Source organism: Amia ocellicauda, chromosome 4 (genome assembly GCF_036373705.1).
Source record: "Amia ocellicauda isolate fAmiCal2 chromosome 4, fAmiCal2.hap1, whole genome shotgun sequence".
In the NCBI taxonomy this organism is placed as follows: domain Eukaryota; kingdom Metazoa; phylum Chordata; class Actinopteri; order Amiiformes; family Amiidae; genus Amia; species Amia ocellicauda.
Genome location: NC_089853.1, coordinates 26,313,391 through 26,339,460, shown reverse-complemented (window position 1 = coordinate 26,339,460; position 26,070 = coordinate 26,313,391). Strand labels below are relative to the sequence as shown.

The 26,070-nt window shown below is 37.4% G+C and overlaps 1 protein-coding gene across 6 annotated transcripts in view; it reads right to left on the bottom strand.

The window, feature by feature from the left end:
- Positions 1-26,070, bottom strand: part of cd276 (CD276 molecule) — a 75,433-nt gene that overhangs the window by 34,315 nt on the left and 15,048 nt on the right. For 3 of the 6 annotated variants that reach the window (XM_066701662.1, XM_066701661.1, XM_066701660.1), the window contains exons 4-6: positions 24,707-24,804; positions 23,395-23,745; positions 20,418-20,714 (exon numbers count right to left, since the gene is read on the bottom strand). In XM_066701662.1, coding sequence (XP_066557759.1) covers positions 20,418-20,714; positions 23,395-23,745; positions 24,707-24,758 — 700 coding nt within the window. In that variant the 5' untranslated portion in view covers positions 24,759-24,804. The remainder of the gene's footprint in view (positions 1-20,417; positions 20,715-23,394; positions 23,746-24,706; positions 24,805-26,070) is intronic. The other 3 variants (XM_066701665.1, XM_066701664.1, XM_066701663.1) reach the window with 1 other exon arrangement.

Genomic DNA, 26,070 nt, shown 5'->3' with positions numbered 1-26,070 from the left:
AACCAGAAGACCCTGCAAGCCTTATGTATTGAAGCTTGAGGTTTCTAGTATTAAAGTCCAATAGCCTATATTGTCCAAAATCTACATTTCATTTCTAAGACTCCATTGACATGAGATTTAAAGATTAACTGAACAGGACAACACTTCTTCCACTGCGCTCCTCCAGTGCCAGAAGACTAACTCTACCTCCTCTCCACTCTCCCTCCTCCAGAGCCACTCCTTCTCATCCCTGGCCCCTCAATGGTGGAACGACCTGCCCACCAAAGTCAAAGCGGCAGAGTCCTTGACCTCATTCCGGCGCTTACTCAAGACTCATCTTTTCTGACAGTACTTGTAATATTAGTCCTCTATCCCTGCTAGATAGCACTTCACAGTTTTATTATGCCCCTTGTGCTTTTGATTGTTTTCCTCCTTGCTCCCTTTCCCGTAGCCCTTGTCTGTGACCCTACATCTTGACAGCACTTAGCTTTACCGTCCAGGATGTAGGACCTCACTTACTGTACTTGTGTAAATTGTAAATTGGAATTTGTACATTGTATTTTGTATTACTATAGTTAACTTGAATTTGTAATGATTGATGCCTTGTACTTAACTATTTTTGCACTTTGTTTTGCACTTATGTTGTAAGTCACCCTGGATAAGGGTGTCTGCCAAGAAATAAAAATAATAATAATAATATAAAGCAGAAGGGATGATATTAAAACAGCAATAGAAACTCAAATTGAATTGACTCGAGTTGCTTGAAAAGTCAGGAACATGGAAATGATGATGGGATTTGCAGACAAGATATGTGCATAAAGAACGTGCACTAGACTGATCAAAAGCAATTAGGCAACTGATTTATCGAAATGCATGAAAGGAAATTGTTGCACCTTTCATACAAGTCTTTTAGAAGTCTTTTTAAACTGTTCTATACCAATCAGGAGTTTGCTCAAAACAATTTTGTCTTGCATAATTATGCACAGAGCAGATAATAAAGATCTCTTTTAAGTGATTGATAGAGGACGCTATGCTGAGACTAATATGTCCTAGGTGTGTAATCTGTGAACATTTGTAATTGAGTCTTATTATTTTACGAGAGGATCTCTAGAGACACTTCTGAAATGAAAACTAGTATAGTACCTCAGTGCGCCATTAAGGTAAAAATAGATTTTAATAAGAGAGTCAATGTGCTAAGACAGCGTGAAGCACCCTGAGCCAGGAGATCATCCTAATTTAACCAAAGCACTATAAAGCAATTGTACTCTAAATGTCTCCGTGCGTTCCCATTGGATACCACAGGCTTACAGGAGTGTTACATTAATTATTTATTTGCTTTTTGCCATAAGGTAGATGTTGTTTGAAGTTAATACTCAAGATTTTCTTTGATTTTCCTCCAGCGCAAAGGTTTCAATTCTTTGTTGGGTTTAAACAGAATTAAATGCGGTTAAGAGTTTCTACCATTTAAACACTTGCACGTAGACACCACATTAATAAAAGATACATAAAAATACTGTAGATACACGTCTGAGTCAGCTCACCTAAACAAAGGCTGTGAAAAGCCTTCATGACTTTCATTCTATGATCCTGATTCACACAAGTCGCTCCAGAAAAAATAGCAAAACAGTACATAGAAGACTTTATGGAAGGTATTCTAATAGCTATTCTGATGACTAAACCCTAACTATTCTTATATCATTCTACATATTTGGACACTCAGACAACACAGGCAAAAATCAAAACGGAGAGCAGTAAGCGATCACAAAATGGTCAAATAATGGTTCTCCTTTGCTTTCTCCATAGGTCTTACTCCACTGCTTACATGAAGGAATCCATATGGCCATACGATTATGACAGGGGCAGCAGCGTAGAATTCATTCAAACACTAACCATTAGTAAAGCAGGACAGGGCCTTGAATCAGGAATGTGTCAGAGAGCCTGAGGTCAGTGTCAGTGACGTAATCCAGCTCATATCAGCATTTAAAATTATGAAAGGTTAATAAATTTGACTTCCGCCAAGACTTCTGATCATGGCACTGTGACAGCATGGGGAATCAGCATTCAATCCCCATAGCTGGCTTCGAGTGCTACTCCCACGTGTTGGATAACATTATGCTTATGATAATGCACACTTAGAATGTATAATTGGAACAAATTGGTGGTCTTTCTTACTCATGTATGAGAATTATAAAGGACACCTTTCTAAGGCTTTCCCAAACAAATGCATTTCCTTACAGCATACAAAAAGTTGTAAAATTACTCTGGGATTTCTGTTTGCTTGTTTGTTTGTTTTTTCACACAGCACCACTTAACAAAACCATTATTATTTATTCTTTACATTATTAATGGGGACACATGGACCCAGGGACACAAATGGAAAGTAGGCTTAAATGCATTCAAGACAGAAAACAGGAGACACTTCTTCACACACAGAGTCGTCACAATCTGGAACAAACTCCCCAGCAATGTGATTGAAGCAACAATTTTGGAACATTCAAAAATAGACTGGATAGGATCCTTGGATCACTTAGTTATTAAGTTATCTTACCCTGTCTCTATCTTAGGTTCATGGTTTCTTGAATTGTATACATCTATTGTTCAAGAATAAGATAGGAAAATGTCTAATATAAAAGGTAATAAAAAAGGCAAATTAATAAAAAAAGAGCAAAAAAGACATGATATTCTAAACAAAAATGTAATGTTACTTTCAGAACTATGTTTCAGAATTCACCTTTTCCGTGTTACCGTGTGCTTCCATTAATCTTATAGTTATTTTTATGTTTTTTACTAGTATTGGGATTGATATTAAAATAAAAAGAGATAGACGAGCAAGACTTTTGTAATGTCAGCATCTTTACACACAGAGATTTTCAATGAATTGTTTTTGTGCAACCACAGTGAACTGCCTCATTGATATGCTATCTTTGACTGCTTTGGTAGTATGCGAGCATACTTAAGTCTTTTTCCTTAGAAAGGAGACTATTATCCTCACTTGAGGACCGTGGCAAGTTTTAAAATCAAGTGATCATATGTTTAATAAGCCAATGAGCAAGAAAATTGGATTATTTGAATGTTATTGCATAATTAAACCTCACTGATTCTGAACAACATTGTCGAGAGCTTTTCAACCAAGTAATGTAATAACATACAAAGTGGGATTTTTTTTTAAACATTTCACACACATATATTACAATACGATGCACTCATGCAGTTTCCATTACATATTTCTGTGGATACCATGAAGTGAATCAAACAAACACAAAACTGCCTTAACAAGATGATTTTTTCTTAATATGCAATGGAAAAAAACGATTAATTCATTTTTAGATCAAACTTGTATAGAAAGAATTTTTAATTCAGTTCCCTCTCATCTCACACTACTGACCTGTAAGCACCAACCAGCTTGTGTTCACAGCTGCTCAACTGCTAAATGTGTCTCTTTGAAACAGTGTAAATCATTCTAATTCATATATTAGGCTGAAAACGTCCATTCACTGTACCAATAGTGCCCTCATTGTACAGGTTTAACACTAGAAGCGCTGACATTTTGAACTACCTACAAGCGCCAAAATCAGTCATTGTAACTGATAGCTCTTTAACAGCTGTGATATGATAATCAAATGCAAACCATCATATAAAACTCAGAAGTTTTATTCATGAACATGAAATCCAACATTTAAAAAGCACAAATGGAGTTATATAAATAACTATTGCATTTTTCAAAACATAATTGTACACTAAAGTAAAAATTGTCAACATACAGTGCTTGTATTCACTGTAGCTTTGAATTTCAATAAACTATTTACTATATATTTAGCCTGCATACCTGACAGCTCGTACAGTCCACACAGGACAGTTTCTCCACTTTCCCTACATGAGCTCATACCTCACACTGCATTTTGACAGCCTCTCCAGATGAACACTTTTGCTCCACGAATATATAGCATGGCAATAAATGCTCCTCCGCTGACAATGTCCATGAATCATTATTTTGGTGGATGTGCTGCGCTATTGCACTCTGTACTGTGCAGTAGCAATCGCGTATTGATCAGTAAAGTAAAAGCACTCGGTGCCATTTGGAACTGGCGTTTCACTCGCAGTGTTTTCACAGCACTGGCACAAACCCACGAATGATCTGTCATTGCCAGTGTCACTGATGCCCCTGAATCAGTCATGTTCATATACACGGCATTTCCAAAACGAGCTCTCTTCAATCTCCGTTTCCAATCCATGTTTATTTGCAGGTAATCACTGTATCCACTCAATCTGACTACAGTTGTAAGAAAATCACTGTAATGCTGTACAATGCATGTGTTTTCCAAACACATGAAAGACTGTAGACAGGTAGAGATCACCACTTGACTGTATTGTAAAGGGAAGGCAGGATTATGCGTTATATTTGATTTATTATGTATTTAAATGATCGGTCAAAATAACCAAATTTTGGCTATTCTAGGTAAATGTGTTTATAACTTTTTTATTTTTGCGTTTATGCAGATAAAACGCTGTAGACATGTTTAATACATATATTTAGGAAAAGTCACGAATGAGTATGCGCAGTGTATTTAGGAACACAGATTAATTAAAATTTGAATAACCAAAATCGGTCAAATTGACCCGCTTGGCCCTTCTAGTGTTGAGAGTCCTTATACAATATCCCAGGGCTTGATTAATTTGCTCAGTTTACTGTCAATGTATAAGGCAGCTTGGTCCTTTCTGAGACCATGAAACAGTCAATACATACTGCCTGTTGATTTTAAATAAAGCTGGAAAAACAAATTTAGCTGCAGACTAATTTCCTAACCTTCAACCGCTGGGTGCCTGGATTGACACCAAAGAAAATAAGACCAGTAGTTCCTAGTATAGCCTACACTGTACATGAGCATTTTCAGATATTGTTACAATACAGTGTGCATATATGAAATAATGATATCTGCTACAGCAGCACTACCAGCTTCTTTCAGTCACAAGGGATCATTGTTTTGTCAGTACTGTACTTTATCCTTTAGATAAACCCCTTCAACTGTACAGGCAGCTTTCTACCGACTCCTCTTATTAGTCACACTGTATTTATAAATTAACTTATGTAATGCACATAGGGATGTTTTTCTATAAATAGCCTTGCTTACAAAAAGCAACACAAAAATATCTTGAGTTTATTTTTATTTTTTTGCCATTTTCTATTTGCTATCTATTCTGAACAAGATGTGTACATAAAACCATTTAACTGGCAAACTTTCATGCACTGCAGCTATGTCTTCAACATGTAGGTTTTCCCAGTTTACCACTGTTAAAAAACAGAGTTTAAAGTTAGAAGAAATAGACCAAAAATAATAAGTAACAGGATTTTTTGTGGTCATTGTATCCCATAGATGAGATCATTATATTCAATATTACTCCAACGCTGATTCCAAAAGCACGAACTAGAGCCCTGAAAAATCATGGATAATGGAATTATATTAAGATTATTCTGTACATTGTTTATTATATTCAACTTCCTGTCAGGTTCACATTCTGTGAATGGCCTTTTGCTTGTGTAGAAATTACAGGAAACTACAATCTACTACCATTTTTTAAGTTTAAAAACTTCACAGAAGTAGGTTTTGGTTACCCAGCGTTCAAGTGGTTTTAGCACCACACCAAAATACAACTAAAACCAAAAAAAGCAAAGCAAAAGGTCTTTCTAGGATATGTAATTAAGCATGTATACTATTTAAAGCAAAAGGATCTTAGGGTATTTCGATGCTTTTCATGTAGTTCCTACTTCTTATATATAAAAATACCTAAAGGGGAACCATGACCCCATTAATTGGCCTGGTGAGGCTAGTTGAGAAGACTGTTAATACCACACGATGCTTCAGTGCTGTACAGTCTCTCTTCAGACATGAAATAACCCTGGAGACCTAAAGTAGACTCTGTATCAGCCTGTACTAAAGGCACATTTGACATTTCCTAGCTGACAAAATCATTTTGCCTTCCATTTCGAAGACACAGGCATTAAGATGTCTGAGCAGAGCAGGTGATTGATTTATTTAGTTTTTACCATCTGTAAATTTTGGATCAGTAAGTTGCTGAAAACCCCTCTCTTTTGAATTAGCATTAAAACTGACTGGACCTGGAATGAAGATTTCAGCAGTCCTGACAATTTGCTCAGCCAGTTGTCTTCTGTATAGGGCTGGAGGTGACGGCTAAAGAATAAAGGGACTTCAAATTAGAAAAATGACGGGGCCCTATTTATGGTGATCCAAATGGACCTGCTTATGGCTTTAAATATTCTCAGGCATTGAAATGTGATCCTTACAGAAAGAGACCCCCAGTTTAAACGAATTAGAACAGGGAATGGGGAGAGGAGTTCTCCTATTGGTTTTTACAAAACTCATTATTAAGTCAGGCATCATTCATATTTATTTTCTGGACAAATTATAATAATAATAATATACTTAAGATTGCTGTTATGATCAATCTTAATGATGCTCATATTAAAGCAATTCGTTTTTTTTTTAGTTTGTTTTTTTTAATCAGGATATGGTATTCATAAAATGGCGAAATTGAATAGCAATCAGTTTTATGACATTCCCCAACCTAAACTGCAGTTCACTTTATCTAATCCAATTCATAGAAAGAATAAATCAATTAAATTCATGTTGTGCCTCTCAACATTACGACGTCACGAGTCACGGCCAAACCAAATATCATAAACTGAACAGCAACCTCCTTTGGAGTTATTCCACAGCAGCACACCCATGGGAATATCTTCCAAGCTGACTGGGCACACAATGCATGGGATTGAAAGACTGATTAAGCAAAGCTTTCAGTCGGTGGGTTGTAGCCCAGAGTCAAGTGTGAATCCCCACAAACAAGACGTAGACAAATGCAGTACAGAACGGTACCAAGATGCCAGTTTTCAAAACTGCAGAAACAGGACTAAACCTTGCAGAGTTCAAATGTACACCTCCCATATATTTTAGAGAGGTCTATGTGCATGGTATCACACACACACACACATACAGTGAGGGAAAAAAGTATTTGATCCCCTGCTGATTTTGTACGTTTGCCTACTGACAAAGAAATGATCAGTCTATAATTTTAATGGTAGGTGTATTTTAACAGTGAGAGACAGAATAACAACAACAAAATCCAGAAAAACACATTTCAAAAAAGTTATACATTGATTTGTATGTTAATGAGGGAAATAAGTATTTGATCCCCTATCAATCAGAAAGATTTCTGGCTCCCAGGTGTCTTTTATACAGGTAACGAGCTGAGATTAGGAGCACACTCTTAAAGGGAGTGCTCCTAATCTCAGCTCGTTACCTGTATAAAAGACACCTGTCCACAGAAGCAATCAATCAATCAGATTCCAAACTCTCCACCATGGCCAAGACCAAAGAGCTGTCCAAGGATGTCAGGGACAAGATTGTAGACCTACACAAGGCTGGAATGGGCTACAAGACCATCGCCAAGCAGCTTGGTGAGAAGGTGACAACAGTTGGTGCGATTATTCGCAAATGGAAGAAACACAAAATAACTGTCAGTCTCCCTCGGTCTGGGGCTCCATGCAAGATCTCACCTCGTGGAGTTTCAATGATCATGAGAACGGTGAGGAATCAGCCCAGAACTACATGGGAGGATCTTGTTAATGATAAGGCAGCTGGGACCATAGTCACCAAGAAAACAATTGGTAACACACTACGCCATGAAGAACTGAAATCCTGCAGCGCCCGCAAGGTCCCCCTGCTCAAGAAAGCACATGTACAGGCCCATCTGAAGTTTGCCAGTGAACATCTGAATGATTCAGAGGAGAACTGGGTGAAAGTGTTGTTGTCAGATGAGACCAAACTCGAGCTCTTTGGCATCAACTCAACTCGCCGTGTTTGGAGGAGGAGGAATGACCCCAAGAACACCATCCCCACCGTCAAACATGGAGGTGGAAACATTATGCTTTGGGGTGTTTTTCTGCTAAGGGGACAGGACAACTGCACCTCAAAGGGATGATGGACGGGGCCATGTACCGTCAAATCTTGGGTGAGAACCTCCTTCCCTCAGCCAGGGCATTGAAAATGGGTCGTGGATGGGTATTCTAGCATGACAATGTCCCAAAACACACAGCCAAGGCAACAAAGGAGTGGCTCAAGAAGAAGCACATTAAGGTCCTGGAGTGGCCTAGCCAGTCTCCAGACCTTAATCCCATAGAAGATCTGTGGAGGGAGCTGAAGGTTCGAGTTGCCAAACGTCAGCCTTGAAACCTTAATGACTTGGAGAGGATCTGCAAAGAGGAGTGGGACAAAATCCCTCCTGAGATGTGTGCAAACCTGGTGGCCAACTACAAGAAACGTCTGACCTCTGTGATTGCCAACAAGGGTTTTGCCACCAAGTACTAAGTCAAAGGGGTAAAATACTTATTTCCCTTATTAACATGCAAATCAATTTATAACTTTTTTGAAATGCGTTTTTCTGGATTTTTTTGTTGTTATTCTGTCTCTCACTGTTAAAATACACCTACCATTAAAATTATAGACTGATCATTTCTTTGTCAGAGGGCAAACGTACAAAATCAGCAGGGGATCAAATACTTTTTTCCCTCACTGTATGTATGTATGTATGTATGTATGTATATATATATATATATATATATATATATATATATATATACACACACACACACACACACACACACACATTATATATATACACACACACACACACACACACACACATATATATTATATATAATGCACACACATTTAAACATTTAATTTATAACTGCACAGACATTTTTCCCCTGCACTGAACATCTAGAGAAACATGCCAGTGTCCTCAGAGACCTCTGTTGTCAGGCTAATCACATATTTTCGGACTTTGAAGTCATTAGGGACACAACACAACTGCATAGCCAAGCACAGGGCAGACCCAGTTCCCACAGGCACTGCCCAGTTCCACCGTTACCCTGTTAGCCATAAGGGTTGCTTTCATGTTGCAGAATAATTCAATTTCTGTAGAAATAATTAAAATCAACACACGTCAAACCCGGAGGAAACCTGCAATCTCCATTCTGTAGAATATTCTAGCATCCGGATGGAAGTTTGAACTTGGAAAGCCTCACAGCACACCGAAGGGTATGTCTTTCCTTTATTGTATAAACACATGAGTTTATCTGGGACTTCATCATGAACCTCCCTAAAGCTAGAATGATTTCTTATTTGTTTGATTATAAAATCCTCCTCTTCAAGTTTCACCTGCTTCACCACAGACAAATTAAAGGAGGTAATATGGAGGTTCCTTGTTTGGTTACTTATAGCTTTTTGATCCAACAACCAAGTCAAGCTGTTTATTTCAGGATCCTCCTGCATCAGCGGCATTCACAGCATGGTTTAATAGTCTGTTCGACAAAGTCTTTTCTATCTAGGCTCTGAATATACCAAAATATTAGGGGTGTAACGATTTCGATTCTAGTTCGAAAAACGAAAATTATTAGGTTCGATTTTGAACTGCAAAATTTAAAAGGAGTTCGCGATTCTGTGATTAAGTGACCATACATCATTGATTGTGGCCAGCTGTTACCACCTCCACCATATCCATGCAACTGATCATGTGTGGTTGATGTAAAGGAGTTGGCATTAAACTAACTGCACTCACAAAACTCTATACTGCACTCACCGCTCTATACCTCCAGGCCTATTATTTACTTAACTTCGGAAGAGTTGTTACTTTTAATAAGCTACTTTTTGTATGCAGTCATTGACAAAATAGATCCGTGCTAAATTGCTACTGCCCCCGCACCCATGTTTTTGCCTATCGATTAAATAAGGTGCAGACGCAGTGGGCACACACATTCGCTTTTCTAGAAAATACGATGGCTGCTTCGGGAGCAGGAGGTGAAACTATTGAGCTTGAGATGCCCCCTGCTTCTTTGAAATCAGCAGTATAGCAACATTTTGCATTCCCGGTGAGTTACGAGAACAATGTTTGTGTCGCTGCTAAGAAAACTAGTTTGCCGTGTTTGCTACAAGTGGATGTCATACTCCGCCACCGGTAACACATCAAACATGGCAGGTCATATGCGGAGGCATCACAAAGAAATTGATATGAAGTGGAAAGAAAATACTCACTCAACCTACTATCCCAGCTACATGTAGAGCCAAACTACCAATAAACTCTACTCGTGCCAAAGAAATAAATGCAATAGCGAAGTTTATGGCAATCTTTTTCGGTGGTAGAAAACACTGGATTTCAGCAATTAATGGGCGTTCTAGAGTCCCACTTTCAAGTCCCAAGCAGACTGTATTTTAGTACAAACGTGTTGCCTGAGCTGTATGGTACTACAAAAGCACACATTGAAACGGACCTGAGCAATGCCGAAATAATTGCATTGACAACAGCTGGGGACATTGTGACTGCTCAAAGGTCAGCTCTCTCTCCAGAGAATGTGGACATTCTCATCTTTTTGAAGAAGAAATTGAAAGAGTAGGGTGTAGTGCATTTCCAAATATATGCCAAGGTGTAAATAGTTATATTAAAATAGGCAACAAGTGCTGGACAGAGTTGCCACCAATTCAAAAAATATGTTACATTGTTATTGTTTTAAGTGATCTATTTTTGAGAGTTGTTCAAGTTTGAGTGTTATTTAATTGTTCTATATTTTTGTTATTTTTACATTGTATTTAAATAAAAGTTGTTTTAATAAAAAGCAAGTGTTTTGTATTTACAAAACAGCGCCAATAGTCTTAACAGCAGTGCAGTCAGCACTGGAAAAAAAAAAATGTATATAAAAACGAAAAGAGTCGAATCGTGACCTAAAAATTGAAAGTCAAATCTATTCGAGGATTTGGAGAATCGTTACACCCCTACAAAATATGTATTATGATTTCTCCATATAGAAATACTAACATATTATCAGGTCCAAGTGAAAATAAACTGCCAATTAAGTAATGAAATCCATTGCTGGAATTTGTATTGTACGTGAAGCCCTGAGATAATATATGGGATTAATAGCCTAACATATGGACTATATAAGCTTTATATATAGAATATATGATACAATTAAATAAACACATAGGAAATCTACCAACTATTTCTGAAAAGCACAATCAAAATAGATAACAAGAAAAGCTACTTTATTTAATTTTAGGAACAGCCATGCATACCTCTCACCTCCCAAGGCAGGTTTGTCCTGCGCCTCTGTAGGACATCAGTGATGGGAACACAATTTACACTGCTATGCTATCGATTCAACTCTCCTGTGAATTAAATAAACTCCTGAAACTAAATCAATCTGGGATTTTTGAAGCGACCAAATAGATGTATATTAGTAACATCACAGTGCGAGTATATGTGTGATTGAGAAGTACAATGCAGTCATTTCATTTGGAAATATCTTTGAGGGACTGACTGATGGAATTAAATGTGGTTGATGAAATAAATAATTGAATAGCAGCAACAGTTTATTTCCCTTTGGACAATTTTGTTTCCATAAACTCAGAGCTCAGTAATAAGCTTAACAATGTCACACATTATAGCGACAAGTACAGATAAAAGGGCCCAACTGCAATAAAACCTTCATTCGACCTGAGGCAGCCCAGCACCCTCTCTGTGTCACAGACACAGACATTTGCACAGTTAATATACTTTTATGATACGATCTTGCTGTGTAGATTTATTTTTATTTTATTATTTTATTATTGTATTAGCAAAAGCTTTCCCATCATCTTTATATCACAAAGACAATGTGTTTGATTAAATTGTGTTTCATTAAGTTAGATTAAAAATAAAGATTTCTCACTCATTTCCAAATACTGCAGAAAATTAAAGGCATCCAAATTCATGAAAGAAATAAAGCTATTGTAATATTCTGATATTATCTAAAACAAGCAAAAGCATATGATTAGATTAGAATTAGGAGTTATTAGAATTCCAGAATATCTATGCAAGTTTTAACATTTCAGGGAATTAAAGGAACAAGGGGCTCAGAGACCAAATCTAGATACTATTGATTTTTAAATATCAGTACATATTTATGTTTCTTGCCTTTTTTTTTTTGTTTTGTCATATTCCTAATTACTCTTGTTCACATCTGCTTCGTCAAATAATAAGGATGAGGGTACATGGAAAAATACAAATTTTAAATATCCCTTGTGAAACTTTGCTGCATTATATTTTGCTCGGTTTTTGAACTACAATATGTTTTTTGCCTCTTCCCACAAGGTCGACACTGACTAGCAGTGTAGGCTATGAAAGAATATACCATATACAGAATTGTTTATCTTTGTTTTCTTGATTAAAAGTCTCATGACGATGAATCCTTGGTGGGGGTGGAAATTTACTGCAGTGTTGCTGTTCAAGTATAAATTACATCTCAAAACCATGATGATTTAAGCCACTGCCAGGTAACTGAGGTTGTCTGGTGAGGGTTTCCCTTGTGCACATTGAATAAAGAGTTTATTCCAGCACCAACATCTTGATTTTCAAGTCTGATTTAAAATACACAGAGGGTACAGAAACCAACCCAGTTAAGAAAGCTTTCTTTCAAGATGACAATACTACCCAAAAGGGGATGGGATATTTGTGGGTTACCATGCAGAACTCATTAGAACAAGATTCTAACAAAGCTGCCTATACTAGGTTGCTTTGTGTTGACCCTCCCTCTGCCTGCTTTAACTAGTAAAGCACACAGCCATTCTGCCTCTTTGCTGTTCACCTGAAACAGTGTTCTGGATGCATAAGACAAAAAGCTTGTTCCATGGCACGGTGCACCAAGAATACTACCCAAAGGTGGCTGGCTGGCTACAGCAAGAAGAGGCAGAATGGCTGCATTGAACTAGTTAAAGCAGGCAGGGAGTGGGTGTGCCTGAGTGACATATACTGGTAGTATTAAACCAGCAAATCGCACTCTTTTTCAAATGCATTATGGGATTCAGTGCATTATATTAACATTTACATTATGAATCCGAACATTTAATAAATCAAACCTAGGCATCTCTGCGTTCTAATGACAGAATATAAACAGCTCTTTTCTGAAGTGAACTCCTGGGTTGCATTAAGTTGTCTCCTAAGGGAAAAACAAATCGGGCAGATCCATACTTAAGTTTCATTTCACACTTTGCAATCAATTACATTTCAACTAAGCTATCAAAGGAAAGTGGCACCTTTTCTTCCCAGGAAGAAGCAAATCTCCATGCACCTTCTAATTGAAAATACATTACGTTGCAAGACAATACCCTTTTGTGTATGGAAGGCTTTTGGCTGCATTGACGTATACCATTGAAAAGCCAAGCATAAAAGCACATTAAAAAACTGTAGAAAACCTCCTTTATGGAACATTAATTTGTGGTTGTTTGCTTAGTTTGGTTTCAATTATAATAGAAAAATGAATACATAAATAAAATGTCACTGAAGGAACAATCTACAATGCTTGATAAATATTCACACCAACTATTATCAACAGCTGTTACAAATATTCTATACTTTTACACTGCAACTATCAAAGGATCTCTGTATGCCCTAGTAAGACCTTCTCCTTTCAAGAACATTTACCCCATGAGGCACTACTTTACACTCACAGAAAAGTGTGAAGCTATTTTTTTCTTCTGTTGACTTCCTCATCCTAAGTATGATATAATAAAGAACTCTTACATGCAGAATAAGAACTAAAAGCATGAGTTTTGTAAAAACAGCTACATATAAATATCAGGTTTATTAGCACAAAGCCCTTTTTGTGCCTAGGATTTGAGGATTTACTGCAGTTATAGGAAACCGTTAAGAAACGTAACCTCACAGAACATGCCCCCGTTCATCACGCTGTGACACAACTATGGTTATTGTTGTTTTGTGACAGCCATAATTATTACAGCACAGTCTCAGAGAGAAGCCAGATCATTTAAAGGTTGCCAAGCTTGTGGACTGGTAGGGGAAAACAAATATTTAACTTGCTCGGTGACCAGACCTCTCAGAGGAGCCTTTATTTGCTCATTCACAATATTAAATGGTAACAGGAGCCCCTATTTATCCATCCCTTGATGTTTAGGTTTATAAGTTCATCATTCTACAGACAGTCTGTCAGACATTTTGTTTTGGTTGTGTTGTTTATTTATTTTTGGTTTAAGGGATAATCCAAAAAAGGGGTTTTAATGTAGGGTATCGGCAGGCCCGATCAGAACAGATCATCAGGGTGGCTGGTGTTCTGCTTTTCTCAAGCGAGGCTGGATAAGAGATCATTAAAGAATCAACAAGTCAAAAACAAAGAACGATGGGAATGCTCAAGTTACTTCCAACTCTTTTGTTCAATGCAAAAAGTTGATGCAGGCCTTCCCAAGCAGTTGATTGAGATCAGCCTGTTTTGAGTTAGAAAGTTTCATACTACCAGTGTAACAAACTGACTTTATAAACCAAAGAATACTAAAAAATCCAGTTTACTTGTATTCTGAAGGTTGAATATTAGGCTATGCATTGATGAAGGTTGACAAGAAAAAGAACAAATAAATTACAGCTCCCTCAGAACAAATCACTCTCAAAGCTGTAATATCAAATAGAGTGAAATAGAAACATTTCCAAAGCAGTACAGAAATTCATATGAAGCATAAATGGGACAGAAATAGAGAAAATTGATTTCATGTTATTGGAAAAATATTAAATCTATTCCATATATCCACTCTACAAATCACGTTTGGAGACAAACCAACATTTGTACACATATACCAGTACATGAACAGCAGGTATATAGATATATTCAGTATACAGAATAGGTGTTTTCTTGAATGTTTTTAAAGAACAGTTCAGAATAATGATTATTGAGGTATTAGATCAATTAATAGTTATACTTGTATTGACTGAAGGATTGGATGTTAAAATTTGCATTGGTACATCTGAAATAGGAATATACATGAAGGTGGTGCTTAGAAATTATGTGGTTAAATTATTTCCATTTTGCACTTAAATTAAGTCTGGTGAGGAAATTACATTTCTTTATTACATTTTGGTCTGGGCTAAGGTAAGGGCTGAGGTCCCTAATAAACTTAGACATCCACGTCAGTTAGGATTGCATTTCTACTGAGTTTACAGAATTGGGTGTAGATTTCTATGGGCCTAGCTTTGATTTTTATTGTTGGCTAGGGTTGGGGTTCAGATGCTTTTAGGGCTGAAAATGCTGTAGGGTGTAGGTAATCTATTGATGTAACACAATGATATATACTGTCAAGTCTGCAAGAGTGGCAATACATTGCAGTATCGCAGTTGAGAATGTAATGCACTTTGGGAACTTTTTTGGGAATTGTATTTTTATTTTATTATTTTCTTTCTTTTGGTTGTTTATTTATGATATATTGTTAACTTTGTTTGATGGCATTGTGATATAGTTATACAAAACAGAGCCAATTAATTAATTGTTTGCCCTAAACCTCTATATGGACACTAATTAAAACATTGTTCACCAGGGGAATAAGCTGCTGTTGATTAAGATGCTGGAGGAGTTTCATTTACACTGAGATTTTCAGCTTCTGTAACATTGGTAATTGCATTTAAATTAGATTTGAAAACAAGCTACAAAAAGCTATCAAAAACACATAAAACAAGATGTAACAGTATATATAAAGAGGTCTTTATTGTGGGTAATCTTGAATGACCAGAAATAGAAACCTAATACATATTTTAAGTTGAGACACACTTTATGTGACATCACAAATATGATCATGTAACAGTATTAGCATTTTGATATCTTAACTTGTTACATACTGTCATATTTCTGTGCTGTAATTTCAGCTCAGATTCAGTCTTGTTTTTGTTTTTTGTTTTTTATATTGCTTTGTGCTGGAATACTTATGGAAGCCCACTCCAGCCACATAAAAAAAAATAAAAAATAAAGATTTTAGATGAATCTTAGAATTCCAACTTAGTCTCTCAGAATTCTGACATAGTAATGGTATGGAAGCCCATTCCTGCCACAAAATGACAAATAGTAATAATACCTGTCATAATTCTGAGAAACTACATCATAATTCTGAGAAACTACATCATAATTGCGAGATACTACGTCAGAATTCTAAGATACTAAGTTGGAATTCTGAGAAACAACATCATAATTGTGAAATACTATGTCATAATTGAGAGATACTACATCAGAATTCTAAGATACTATGTCAGAATTATGAGAAACTATGTCAGAATTATGAGAAACTAAGTCACAAATCGTTAATGATTACCATGTCAGAATTCTAAGATACTAGGATACAGCTTATAGTACTGTAAAATACTACAATAATTATGTTCCCGAAACAATACTATAACTATATACCATGTAGATGCATTGAAAATACAAGATGTGGAATATAAAAAGAAACATAGAAAAATCAGCTCCTGTAAGTTATAGGCAGATGGAGATGCTTTAAATGTGAAACTGGGAGAAGCATCTGTTCTCACAGGCACACTTTCTGCTGTCACTGGTATAGGAGTTCTAGATTTGACCACCCATGATACTGAACACTCCAGCGGTCTTCACAGGTAACTAATGGAAAATAGATGAGCTCAACAAACATTCACAGTTCTGTCTTCATCAACACTGAGTCCATCTAGTTTCTATCAGTCTGAAGCCAAAAACACTGTGGCAGAGTCCTGCCAACCCGCACAGGCTGATCAATGACATGTTCTCTCAGTGTGAAGTGGAGCAGGGAAAGAGCGGAGACAATGTTTTTAAATGAGGATGACAAGAATGCATGGATAACAAAGCTTCCTGTTCCATACTAACATGAGGTGCCATTTAGAAAGAACAAAACTACTTTTCCTTGATTGCAAGCGTGCCTCAAATAAGACACACCACAGACATCTGTATTTTCAATTAAGCGAAGCAAATCAGCAAACATCACAAGCTTTGAAAGTCTAATTGAGATTATTTTAGTAACACAGGGAGTACACTTACTGGCATTTTGTGGATTTCAGGTCCATTCTGCCTGTGATTGCAAGTAAATAGTGTTAGATTGTTTCTCGACGCTGCCATTTTGACATCTTTGCAATCAACAACATAAAACCGACATGCAGCTTGTCACAAGTTAAGTTAATTCAGGTGGAGGTATAAGGCTGAAGTAAGCACTGAAATATGCTTCCAAAGAATCTCTCAGAAGGCCTGCTAAGCCACTGTATGTTATATTGTACCTAAATTAAGCACACAAGGTTAAGCAAAATACACAGTTTAAAAAAGTTTAGCATGGCTTAACAATAGCACTGGGGATAACAAGACAGGACCAAGTCAGACTATACCTGCATTTTCATCTCCTTGTCTCAATGAGACCTCTGTAGATCAAATGTAATTGTGAAAGGAATAAAATAATATGAAACAGTTTCTGAGGGGTTATTGACATGGAAAAGCCTTTTACACAAATTTAAAATAATCCATCTGCCAGTAAGAGGTCCAAAGCTCCCTACAGTGACAGTAGAGGTTTATGTAGAAGTTGCATTTCTACATAATGTGCTACAATGCTGCATAACTGTATTATAGATCTTCATTTAACTATTAATAATAAACCATTCGTGTAATTTTTTTTCAATAAACATTAAAGAGTGCACATTAGTTCTTAATTTTACCTCAACATTCAGGACTGTGTTAAAGCAATTTTAAATAAATTGAGGGACATCCTATAATAAACTGCATAATGGGAAAATGTATTTTCAAAAAGCGGAGATGCACACTGAAGATGCACACTGGAGATTGTAAAGCAGGATATATAAAGTTGGGTAGACTGTGTTCAGGTGACTCAGATGTCAACTCTTAAGTATGTAAAAGTGGAGAAAAATAAGGAAATGCAAGTTTGGATTAGAGCAAGTCAAAGAACAAATAACAAATGTTTTGCATATGCTGTGGACAAAATGCTTTTAAAGCATTTCAAACAACATTTATATTCAATCCAATATAGCAAAGTAACACCATTTATTTACTTATATAACCCATATAACCCACTCTGTTGAGCCACCCCATATAGCTTCTTTTGGAAAGAGAAATTAAAATAATTCAACCAGCCTGTGTGACTCAAGATCAGGGATTATGGCTGGAAACAATTGCCTTTTTCTGTAGTCTTTTTTCCCTTTTGACTACATGGTCTGTGTTTACTTTACAGTCTGCTTCTCTGGGATAACTACTGAGCCTTTGTCATTCTTCTGTTTTCATTGTACTGAACAGATCACCTGTCTCTATCAACAGACTTTGTGTTTGCCCCCATTTTTCTGAAAAGAGAAAAACATTCAAACACTAAAATGCCCAAGAGAATAGAGCAACAGTCAATGGTCTTAACTGTGCTCCGTATAATAATAAAGTATTTTTATGCCTTTGAAAATTTGTGCAAACTTTTTTTTTTGCTAAGCACGTCATAAGGGTTATTCTCTCTGGACACCCGTCATTGACTCTGCTGGAGTGGGAGAGTAAATCGGAAGCAATTAAAATCAAAACCCCCAAGACTAATTCCTCCTGCCAAAGGCAGAGTGGCCATCGGGCAATTCTGGCAAATGCCAAATGCATTTCTTAGTTCGGTGGGCCGGTCGATTCCCATGTGTGCCAGTTGCCCCGTGTAGACACCTGGACCGCACATGGCCAAACCCTCACTCAAAATATTAACTATTACCTCTATTTATATGCAGCTGTAAGGGGTAAGTGAAAGCTCTGTAAAGTGTTGTTTTATGTGCCAACATGTACTTTGTAGTAACTGGATGATCAATTAGACAATTGGTGTATTGGTGAAAAGAAAATAAGTGGTTAATGTTTAAATGAGTATTAATCACCTTCTTGCTACAGTGACTACTACGTCATTTTTGGCTGGACGACTAAATAAGATATAAGTCCACATCTAGCGAAACACCTTCGTTTCAGGAAAGCCAACAAGGATTTTTTCTAATGTTGCTATTGCACTGAGGACTGAATGTTTCACAAAGCTTTCAATAATTGCTTCATATAATAATATAAAATACAATCATGAAAATAAGGTCAATTTACAGAATAGTAGTGGGTGACGAATGACGTGTGAGAGTGTGGGAAAGCCGGGAGACAACGGTTAAGTCCACTAACCTCAGTTATTGATAACAAATATTCTTTAAGCATAGGTACTGGTTTATGAGATTGGATTGTCCAATCTAATGGTTGTGTTTAGCGGTAAAGGGAAGTGATTTCAGACTAGACTACTCTTCATGAGAATGAGTTGTTGTGGCTGGTAGATAAGCGGTGGAAAAGTGATGCCAGGGGGCTTCGGCAGCCCTGTGAGCCGGAGAGAAAGAAAGAGCATCAAGAAATTGTTTCAAAATGGCTTTTGTGTGAAAACATTGTGCTTAGCCTTTGTGCAAACTGGAAAACATTACTAAACCTTTATATCGCTCATAGCTTCACTCGCCCCATCGGTCTTCAGTAACAACACAAAAAACTCCGGAAACCAAACATGTTGACCAAAGTGGATACTTTTGTCACGCGTTAAAGCTCGTGGTTGCCATGGTTGCACTAAGCTCTGGTGGCCCATTAATTAACAGTGGGAGTGGAAAGCCACAGGAATGAACTGCTGCTCAGGCCTCTGTCTGGTCAGGACTGCCTTTCTGTACATAAACACAGAGCACTCCCATTTCTCAGAGCACTGGAGCAGCAAGACAACAGGGAGAAACCTGTGTGCTAAGGGCTGACCTCCACAACCCCCTGTCCAGCTCTGACACTCGGGCAGGTAACACCACCACTTTTATTTATTACCTATTTCACACAGGAGTGCGCCCATCACAGCTTCTCTAAGTTACAGCTCGGGGATCCACAATGAGGAAAACCAGACCCAAAGGTTACAGGTATATTTCGGAAAATACACTGTAATAAATATAACTAAGGAGTAGATATATAAAAGTATTGGGTTATAAAGATATTTTTTTATCACTAGACTGAGAAATGGATTATTCCTTTAACATTTTTATTTAAACTCAGGAAGGATATTATTTGAAATTGAATAGCTTTAGGCAATGGTTTAAGCTATGCTGGAATAAAATAATGCTTGCATAGAACAGATTTCTTACAGGAAATCAACAGCAATTTCCTTTAAACAATTCAGCCATGATATGCCCAGAGAAGACATGCAAGCCTATTTTAACACTATGTTTCCATTTGACTTTCACCACTGTTACATCTGAATCACATGCGATAGGACTGTTTTCTAATCTATTTCTGATAAAGCTATAATCACTACATTATTCCCTATATAGTGGATTGATTTAGAGGACTTTCATATTCAAAAGATACTTACTAATGTTTGTAGACCAACCGGAAGTGACCTGCACAGAATCTCAAGATAGAATCATCTGTTTTATTTCTTATCAGGATGAGTTTACCTGTAGCTTAGTCTTAAGCTACCACACAAACTCAGATGTAAATACTGACTTTTCCCAGCATGGACTGGACTGTACGAGAAACATTTCTTGGTAGAGTAGGACCAGGAGGGACTGACCTGTAATCGTGACGGAGGAATGGGTCACCTCGTCCAACACTTCGTTCCAGACCAGGCAGCTGTAGTTGCTGTTGGGCTCCACCATCACGGTGAGGACACTCAGCACACTAAACAGCCCTTGTTCATTGGCCACCTGTGATGTGGTAACGTTGTCTGTTAAGTTTCTTCCACTTCCGTCTTGCCAGAGGATGTTGGCCATGGGATAGCCACCATAGGAGTGGCAGTTCAGAGCCACCACATCCCCAGCTCTCAGGTTGGACTCTGGTTTCAGGGCCAAGTGGGGCTTTGAGTAAGAGGCTGAAGAGCAAAGAAGAAGGTGTCACAGAAAGCCGGTCTCTTTTACCCACTATCCCGCAGAGAGCTTCAAGCAAAGGTCCTGCTGAGTCAGACTTCAGTAGTGAAAGAATCTCCTATAAACTAGATGTCGGTTTGTCAGAATCTCTATTTCTTTTCAATCTGCCCTTTGGAAGAGAAAATGTAGATCACATTAAACTTAATGAGGAGCAACTTATGCAGGGCGCAAATGATTATTTAAAGTTATAATCTAAAAAGCACTACAACTTGATTTATTCTAAGTATGTATAATAAATTGTTGTAGGCTTAACCCTACCTGGCGCCGAACTACATAATATAATGCAGAACCGTCACACAATGACAAACGTAAAGATTTAAAATAGGCCTAAGTTTGTATCTAGTGGTTGGATTACAGATAAAATAGGTTATAATTAATATAATGTACTGTTGTTATTTCCTTAAAATGTTCTTAAATTGTTAAAGTTTTGGCAGATGTGTTGCTTTGTTTCAGGGAGAATATTTTGACTGAGATCAAATCATGACTATCCTGAGCTCATACAGTTAACATAGACATAGGTAGAAATGTTGCCTCTATTAAACAGATAGGATACTAATCAGTTATAACGCACTGGGATATACATTTGACTGACATGTACATTTCCTTTTAAAAAGAATACAAATATATAGGTCTATATATTAGCAGCTGCAGTAAAAAAAATATTATAATAATTGCCAAACAGTGTAATACCAAACAGAGCTGACAATGAAATTAGCCTATGAATACTGGAAAATGTGATAATTAATTGATATTCATTTGTCAGGAGCTTGTCGAAACACATGGTTTAAACATTCATGTGAAAAGCAAACAATGTATTTAAGGCCAGGTTTTGCTCAGCAATTCCATATGTTGGGGTGAGATGAAACGAAATATCAGTTAAAACCTGAAATGATTAAATGAGGGAAAAAAAAATACTAAGCTCTCTCTAAATAATTAGGAAACATTATGCCTTGTAGAGGTTTAATTTTAACAAACAAAAACATTTTTCATTAAACTGCCTAATTTGGGGAGTAATGAGGGGTAACTGAAGTGATTACCAAAAGTGTGAAAAAAACACCTAAAAACATACATATGCTCCTATGTAAAATGTTACTATTCAAATTAGAATAAACTGAGTGATAGGGGCAGTGCTTCACACAGTGTACAATTTTTTTTTTAAAACAGCAGGTTTTCCATATTACACAAGGTATGATTGGAAGCTGGTAGGTGGGAACCCATTTAGTATAGATACTAAACCAGATACAAATCTGATAAACATGATGAAATTGCTAGCAGATACACACACATTTGATGGACTTTTCCTGCTTAGAGAGATTAGTTTATGTACATTGACATTTGTGACATCTATCAATAAACAGGTCAGTCATTGGGGTGTATTTAGTGTGATTTACTGAATTTAATGCATTGAAACACAAACATAACATAAAACAAATAGCCCAGAGCTGGTTTTGCCAATGTTGTGTAGGTATTTGTTTCGAGTGGGGGGCACAGTAGTAAGATAGCAGTTGCCACTTAAGTAGATGCTGTTGCCAATGGAGTTGTTCTATAGGGTTCATGCCGGGAACACCTTGTCACTTCCAGGCAGTTGTTGTGTTTGAAGTACGATAGATAGTAACGTGTTCTTGCAGTCTTCTATTTTCCAAAGGGAATAGCAACTTGACGAAACAATGGCAACAGATTGTTTTTTAGACTAGAAATGAAGCCTTGTGAATCTAGGCATCACTTCAGGAATACCAAGTCAATCTTGTCAACGTACCAAAAACAGCAGCTGTCTGAGTGTGATAGAAAGGAACTCAACTTCTTCCATGGGTGCCTAGTGTGAATAACACAGCTAGGAGAATATGTTCGCATCTCACTCATGGGACCCTTCCCTGAAGGAAAGACTGGACCAGGCCATAATTAAGGATTTCTTGCTTAATTGTTTAAAAACAAAACAAACATCAAAGTATATTTTCTCACAGTTGTTTTCAATTGATAAGGGGACCGTGTACAAGTAGATAGTCAAGCATGTATGTTTGTCGAATTAGCCTAAAGCACTTTGCAAAATAAGCTTATTTATGTGGCTGTAGTACCACAGCTGATTGTAATGAGATGTCCCAATTAGTTTAATTAATATCACATTGATATATCCAGTGTAAGCCTTGACCCTTTGGCAGTGTATTGATAAACTTAACATCTACCTCTTGTTTCACTATCTGGATATGGATTTGCCAAAATTCCTTTCCCTTTCAATTATCCCATGATGTTCTCACCCTCTTTATAAAAATACATAAGTCCCTCTGAAGTTGCCTGAGACTCAGATATATTTTTACACAAAGATGGGTCACAGCTCGCTTTTTCACCTAACAAAGGAATGCTTTACAGATCAAAGATAATGTATGTAAAAGTTCTCTCCTTTTAGAAATGTATTTATTTTGGAGGAAAAGGCGCGTTGAGGTAATAACCCCTTTGTTCTCCATGTGATGCTTTGACATGATAGCAGGTTTAAATAAGTCTGTATACATTAGGGTTTTTCAGCTGATCTCCATAAAATCTTGCATTCCCTTTGTGTTTCTAGTTGCATCCGCACCTGCTTTAATAAACAGTTGTGTAAAGAGTAACAAAGCTTCCATTTATCCACCTTACCTGCTACCTGCAGCTGCAATGCTTCGCTGCGGTATTCCTTGATTCGGACAAAGCAGGTGAAGCTGCCTTCATCTGCAATCTTGACCCCACGGAGTAGCAAAGAAGCATTCCCAGAAGCCAGTTCCTTGTGAAACAGGCTGGTGCGGTTGATGTACGTGTCACCCTGGTCTCTAAGATGGTCTTGCCCTGCTGAAAAGCTGTGGACTATCTTTTTGGTGTCAGTCAGCTGCCAAAACACGCTCAGGTCTGAGAGGTTAAAGGTCATGCCCGTTGAAAAAGAGCAATTTAGGATTGCGTCCTTTCCAAACAAAGCCACCACTGGAACTTCAGGGACCTTCATCTCCAAGACAGCTAGTACACAGGGAAAACAGAACAGGTCAGAAATATACAGTCAAACACACAAGGAGAAACGCACATTTTATGAGTGAAATACATACATGATAACCCAATACACTAAGTTATGATATTAGGTTGGGATGCATGTAGAAATGCATACTAAATATTATGATTGAAGTCAAAGCCTAGAATTTAAGAACTATTGAGTGAAATATAAGCTTTAAATTTGGACTTTGTGTTTACATACATTCAGAATACAATTTTGAAAAGTTATATTGGTTTCAATTCAATTAATTTGCAATCAAAAGTGAATTACTGCTAGCTGTGCTAATTTTGCAGGTGTACAAATGAGCATAGCAGGGTTTTGTTCACTGGCTTCTGCAGATATGTCAAATAGTAGGCAGATATCTAGTGGCACAAAGAAAGAGATCCAAGACCCCTGATACTGCTGAAGGATTCAAAATAAATTCAAAAACACCCATGGAGGCCACGACAACACTACAGAAATGTGGAGAGAATATGTCAAATATGTATGGGATGCTTTTAGAGTTCATATCCTGTTGGGTTAGCTTGTTTTCAAAGAGGACTTGTATCCAAACTGGAAAAAACTATGTTAACACAAGAAGTAAAAGCATCCAATTTGCTCAGATTGCTAGGAATACTAAAGGGGGGGGGGAACAAGCACGTTTGTCAGTTTACAAACACACTGAAAAACAGCAATTGAAAGAAACACCAATAGCCCAGTCTGTACAGAAAACATGCACACATCTCTAATACGCCTCAGTGCACGTCACTTTCACAGAGCCTATGGTTTTGAAGCAGACTTAACTGCTCCCGCTCCCTGTTGAGCAGCGCTTTTAATGTTTCTCTTGCTGTCAGCCCAACAGCCTGTGAACAAACTTCAAGAACTGCCAGGATCAGAAAGTAAACCAAGAAGGCGGACCCATCTGTTACTGTGAGGATTTGCCTGACATACCACAACATGCCTTTAAGATAAAAGGACCAGAGGACAGCATGTTACTCAACATGTCCTACAGGGGGCAGTGGTGAGCTTTAATCCATGCTGGGCAGAACCTGCAAACAACAAAAAATTAGGGAGATTAAATAAATCCCATCTGTTTTAAACTGTTCTTGGGCCAGTTTGCCAGCGAATGCCCCAAGGTTTTCTTAAGATAGAAGATCTGAAGACAGGAGGAGGTTGTGGGGGTTGAATACATTCACAAAATGGGGCACAGCAATGGGATTTGTTTCTAATTTGCACCCGTCTGGAATGTGACTTTGCTGAAATGTACTACCTACTACTTTGGAGAACAGGAATTATGCAATGTTTTAATGTGTATTGGACTACTCTAGGGTCTTGTTTGCTAGCCTTTCGTATTTGAGTCTGTGGAGCAAAAGTAAAGTGGTAAATTAACCCTACCCATTATTGCTTTAAAAATATAAGTAGTCTGTCCAATAGCTGCAAATTTAAATATCTAAGTAACAAGTCTGCCCTTACATTGCCAGGCATGCTGGGATCATTTTCCATCTCAAACCTTTCACATTTTCACTGTGAACAAGGCATGTCTCTCAGATCCCAAAAACAGAGATTATTCTTTATGACAAGAATGTATGCACATTCTAAGAGATGGTCCTTACAAGCAGAGGTGAACACACGACTGCTGTGAATTTCTCAAAATCACAAAAAAAATCTCACTGTCCCACATTTATCCCACATAAAATCAAGCTTTTGAAAGATGCTTTAAATATACAACTGTTTTATTTTTCTTCCTAATGTTGTGTTACTTAAAATGTAGCCTCTTATCTAGGCTTGATTTTTAAAAATATAACCTGATGTGCACTAGAATACGTTTTGTGGGTATAGGAATCAATGTTTACATTTGTAAATTAAACATCAATATTCTGTTTCCCCTGACTTGCCTTAAAAGTATTGTTTTCAAATAAAATGGTGTATGTTTCATGTATTTTAGGAACTGTATGGCATCAATGTGGGTGTGATCTAACCATCAATTCTGGAGTAGGAGATCAGCCAACCAGCACAGCCCCACTTTAAAGCCATGTGGGTGTAGGAGGCAAATCAGCATAGTCAGTGTGACACAGACAAGCAGGCGCCAAACACAGACATTCGTGAGCTTGTGACTGACAACACAGAGGAGCCACTGCCAGGCTGACACTGGTCCTCACCTTTGAGTTAGAAGTTATCTGTGTGTGCCTCCTCTGTCTACAGATACACTGCCACCCATTGGCCATCTTTATTTCATATTTTGCAATGCAATGCAAAATCTTTCTTGAATCTTTTCCTGACAAACAAACACCATTAAGCAATTCTCTTTTCATACT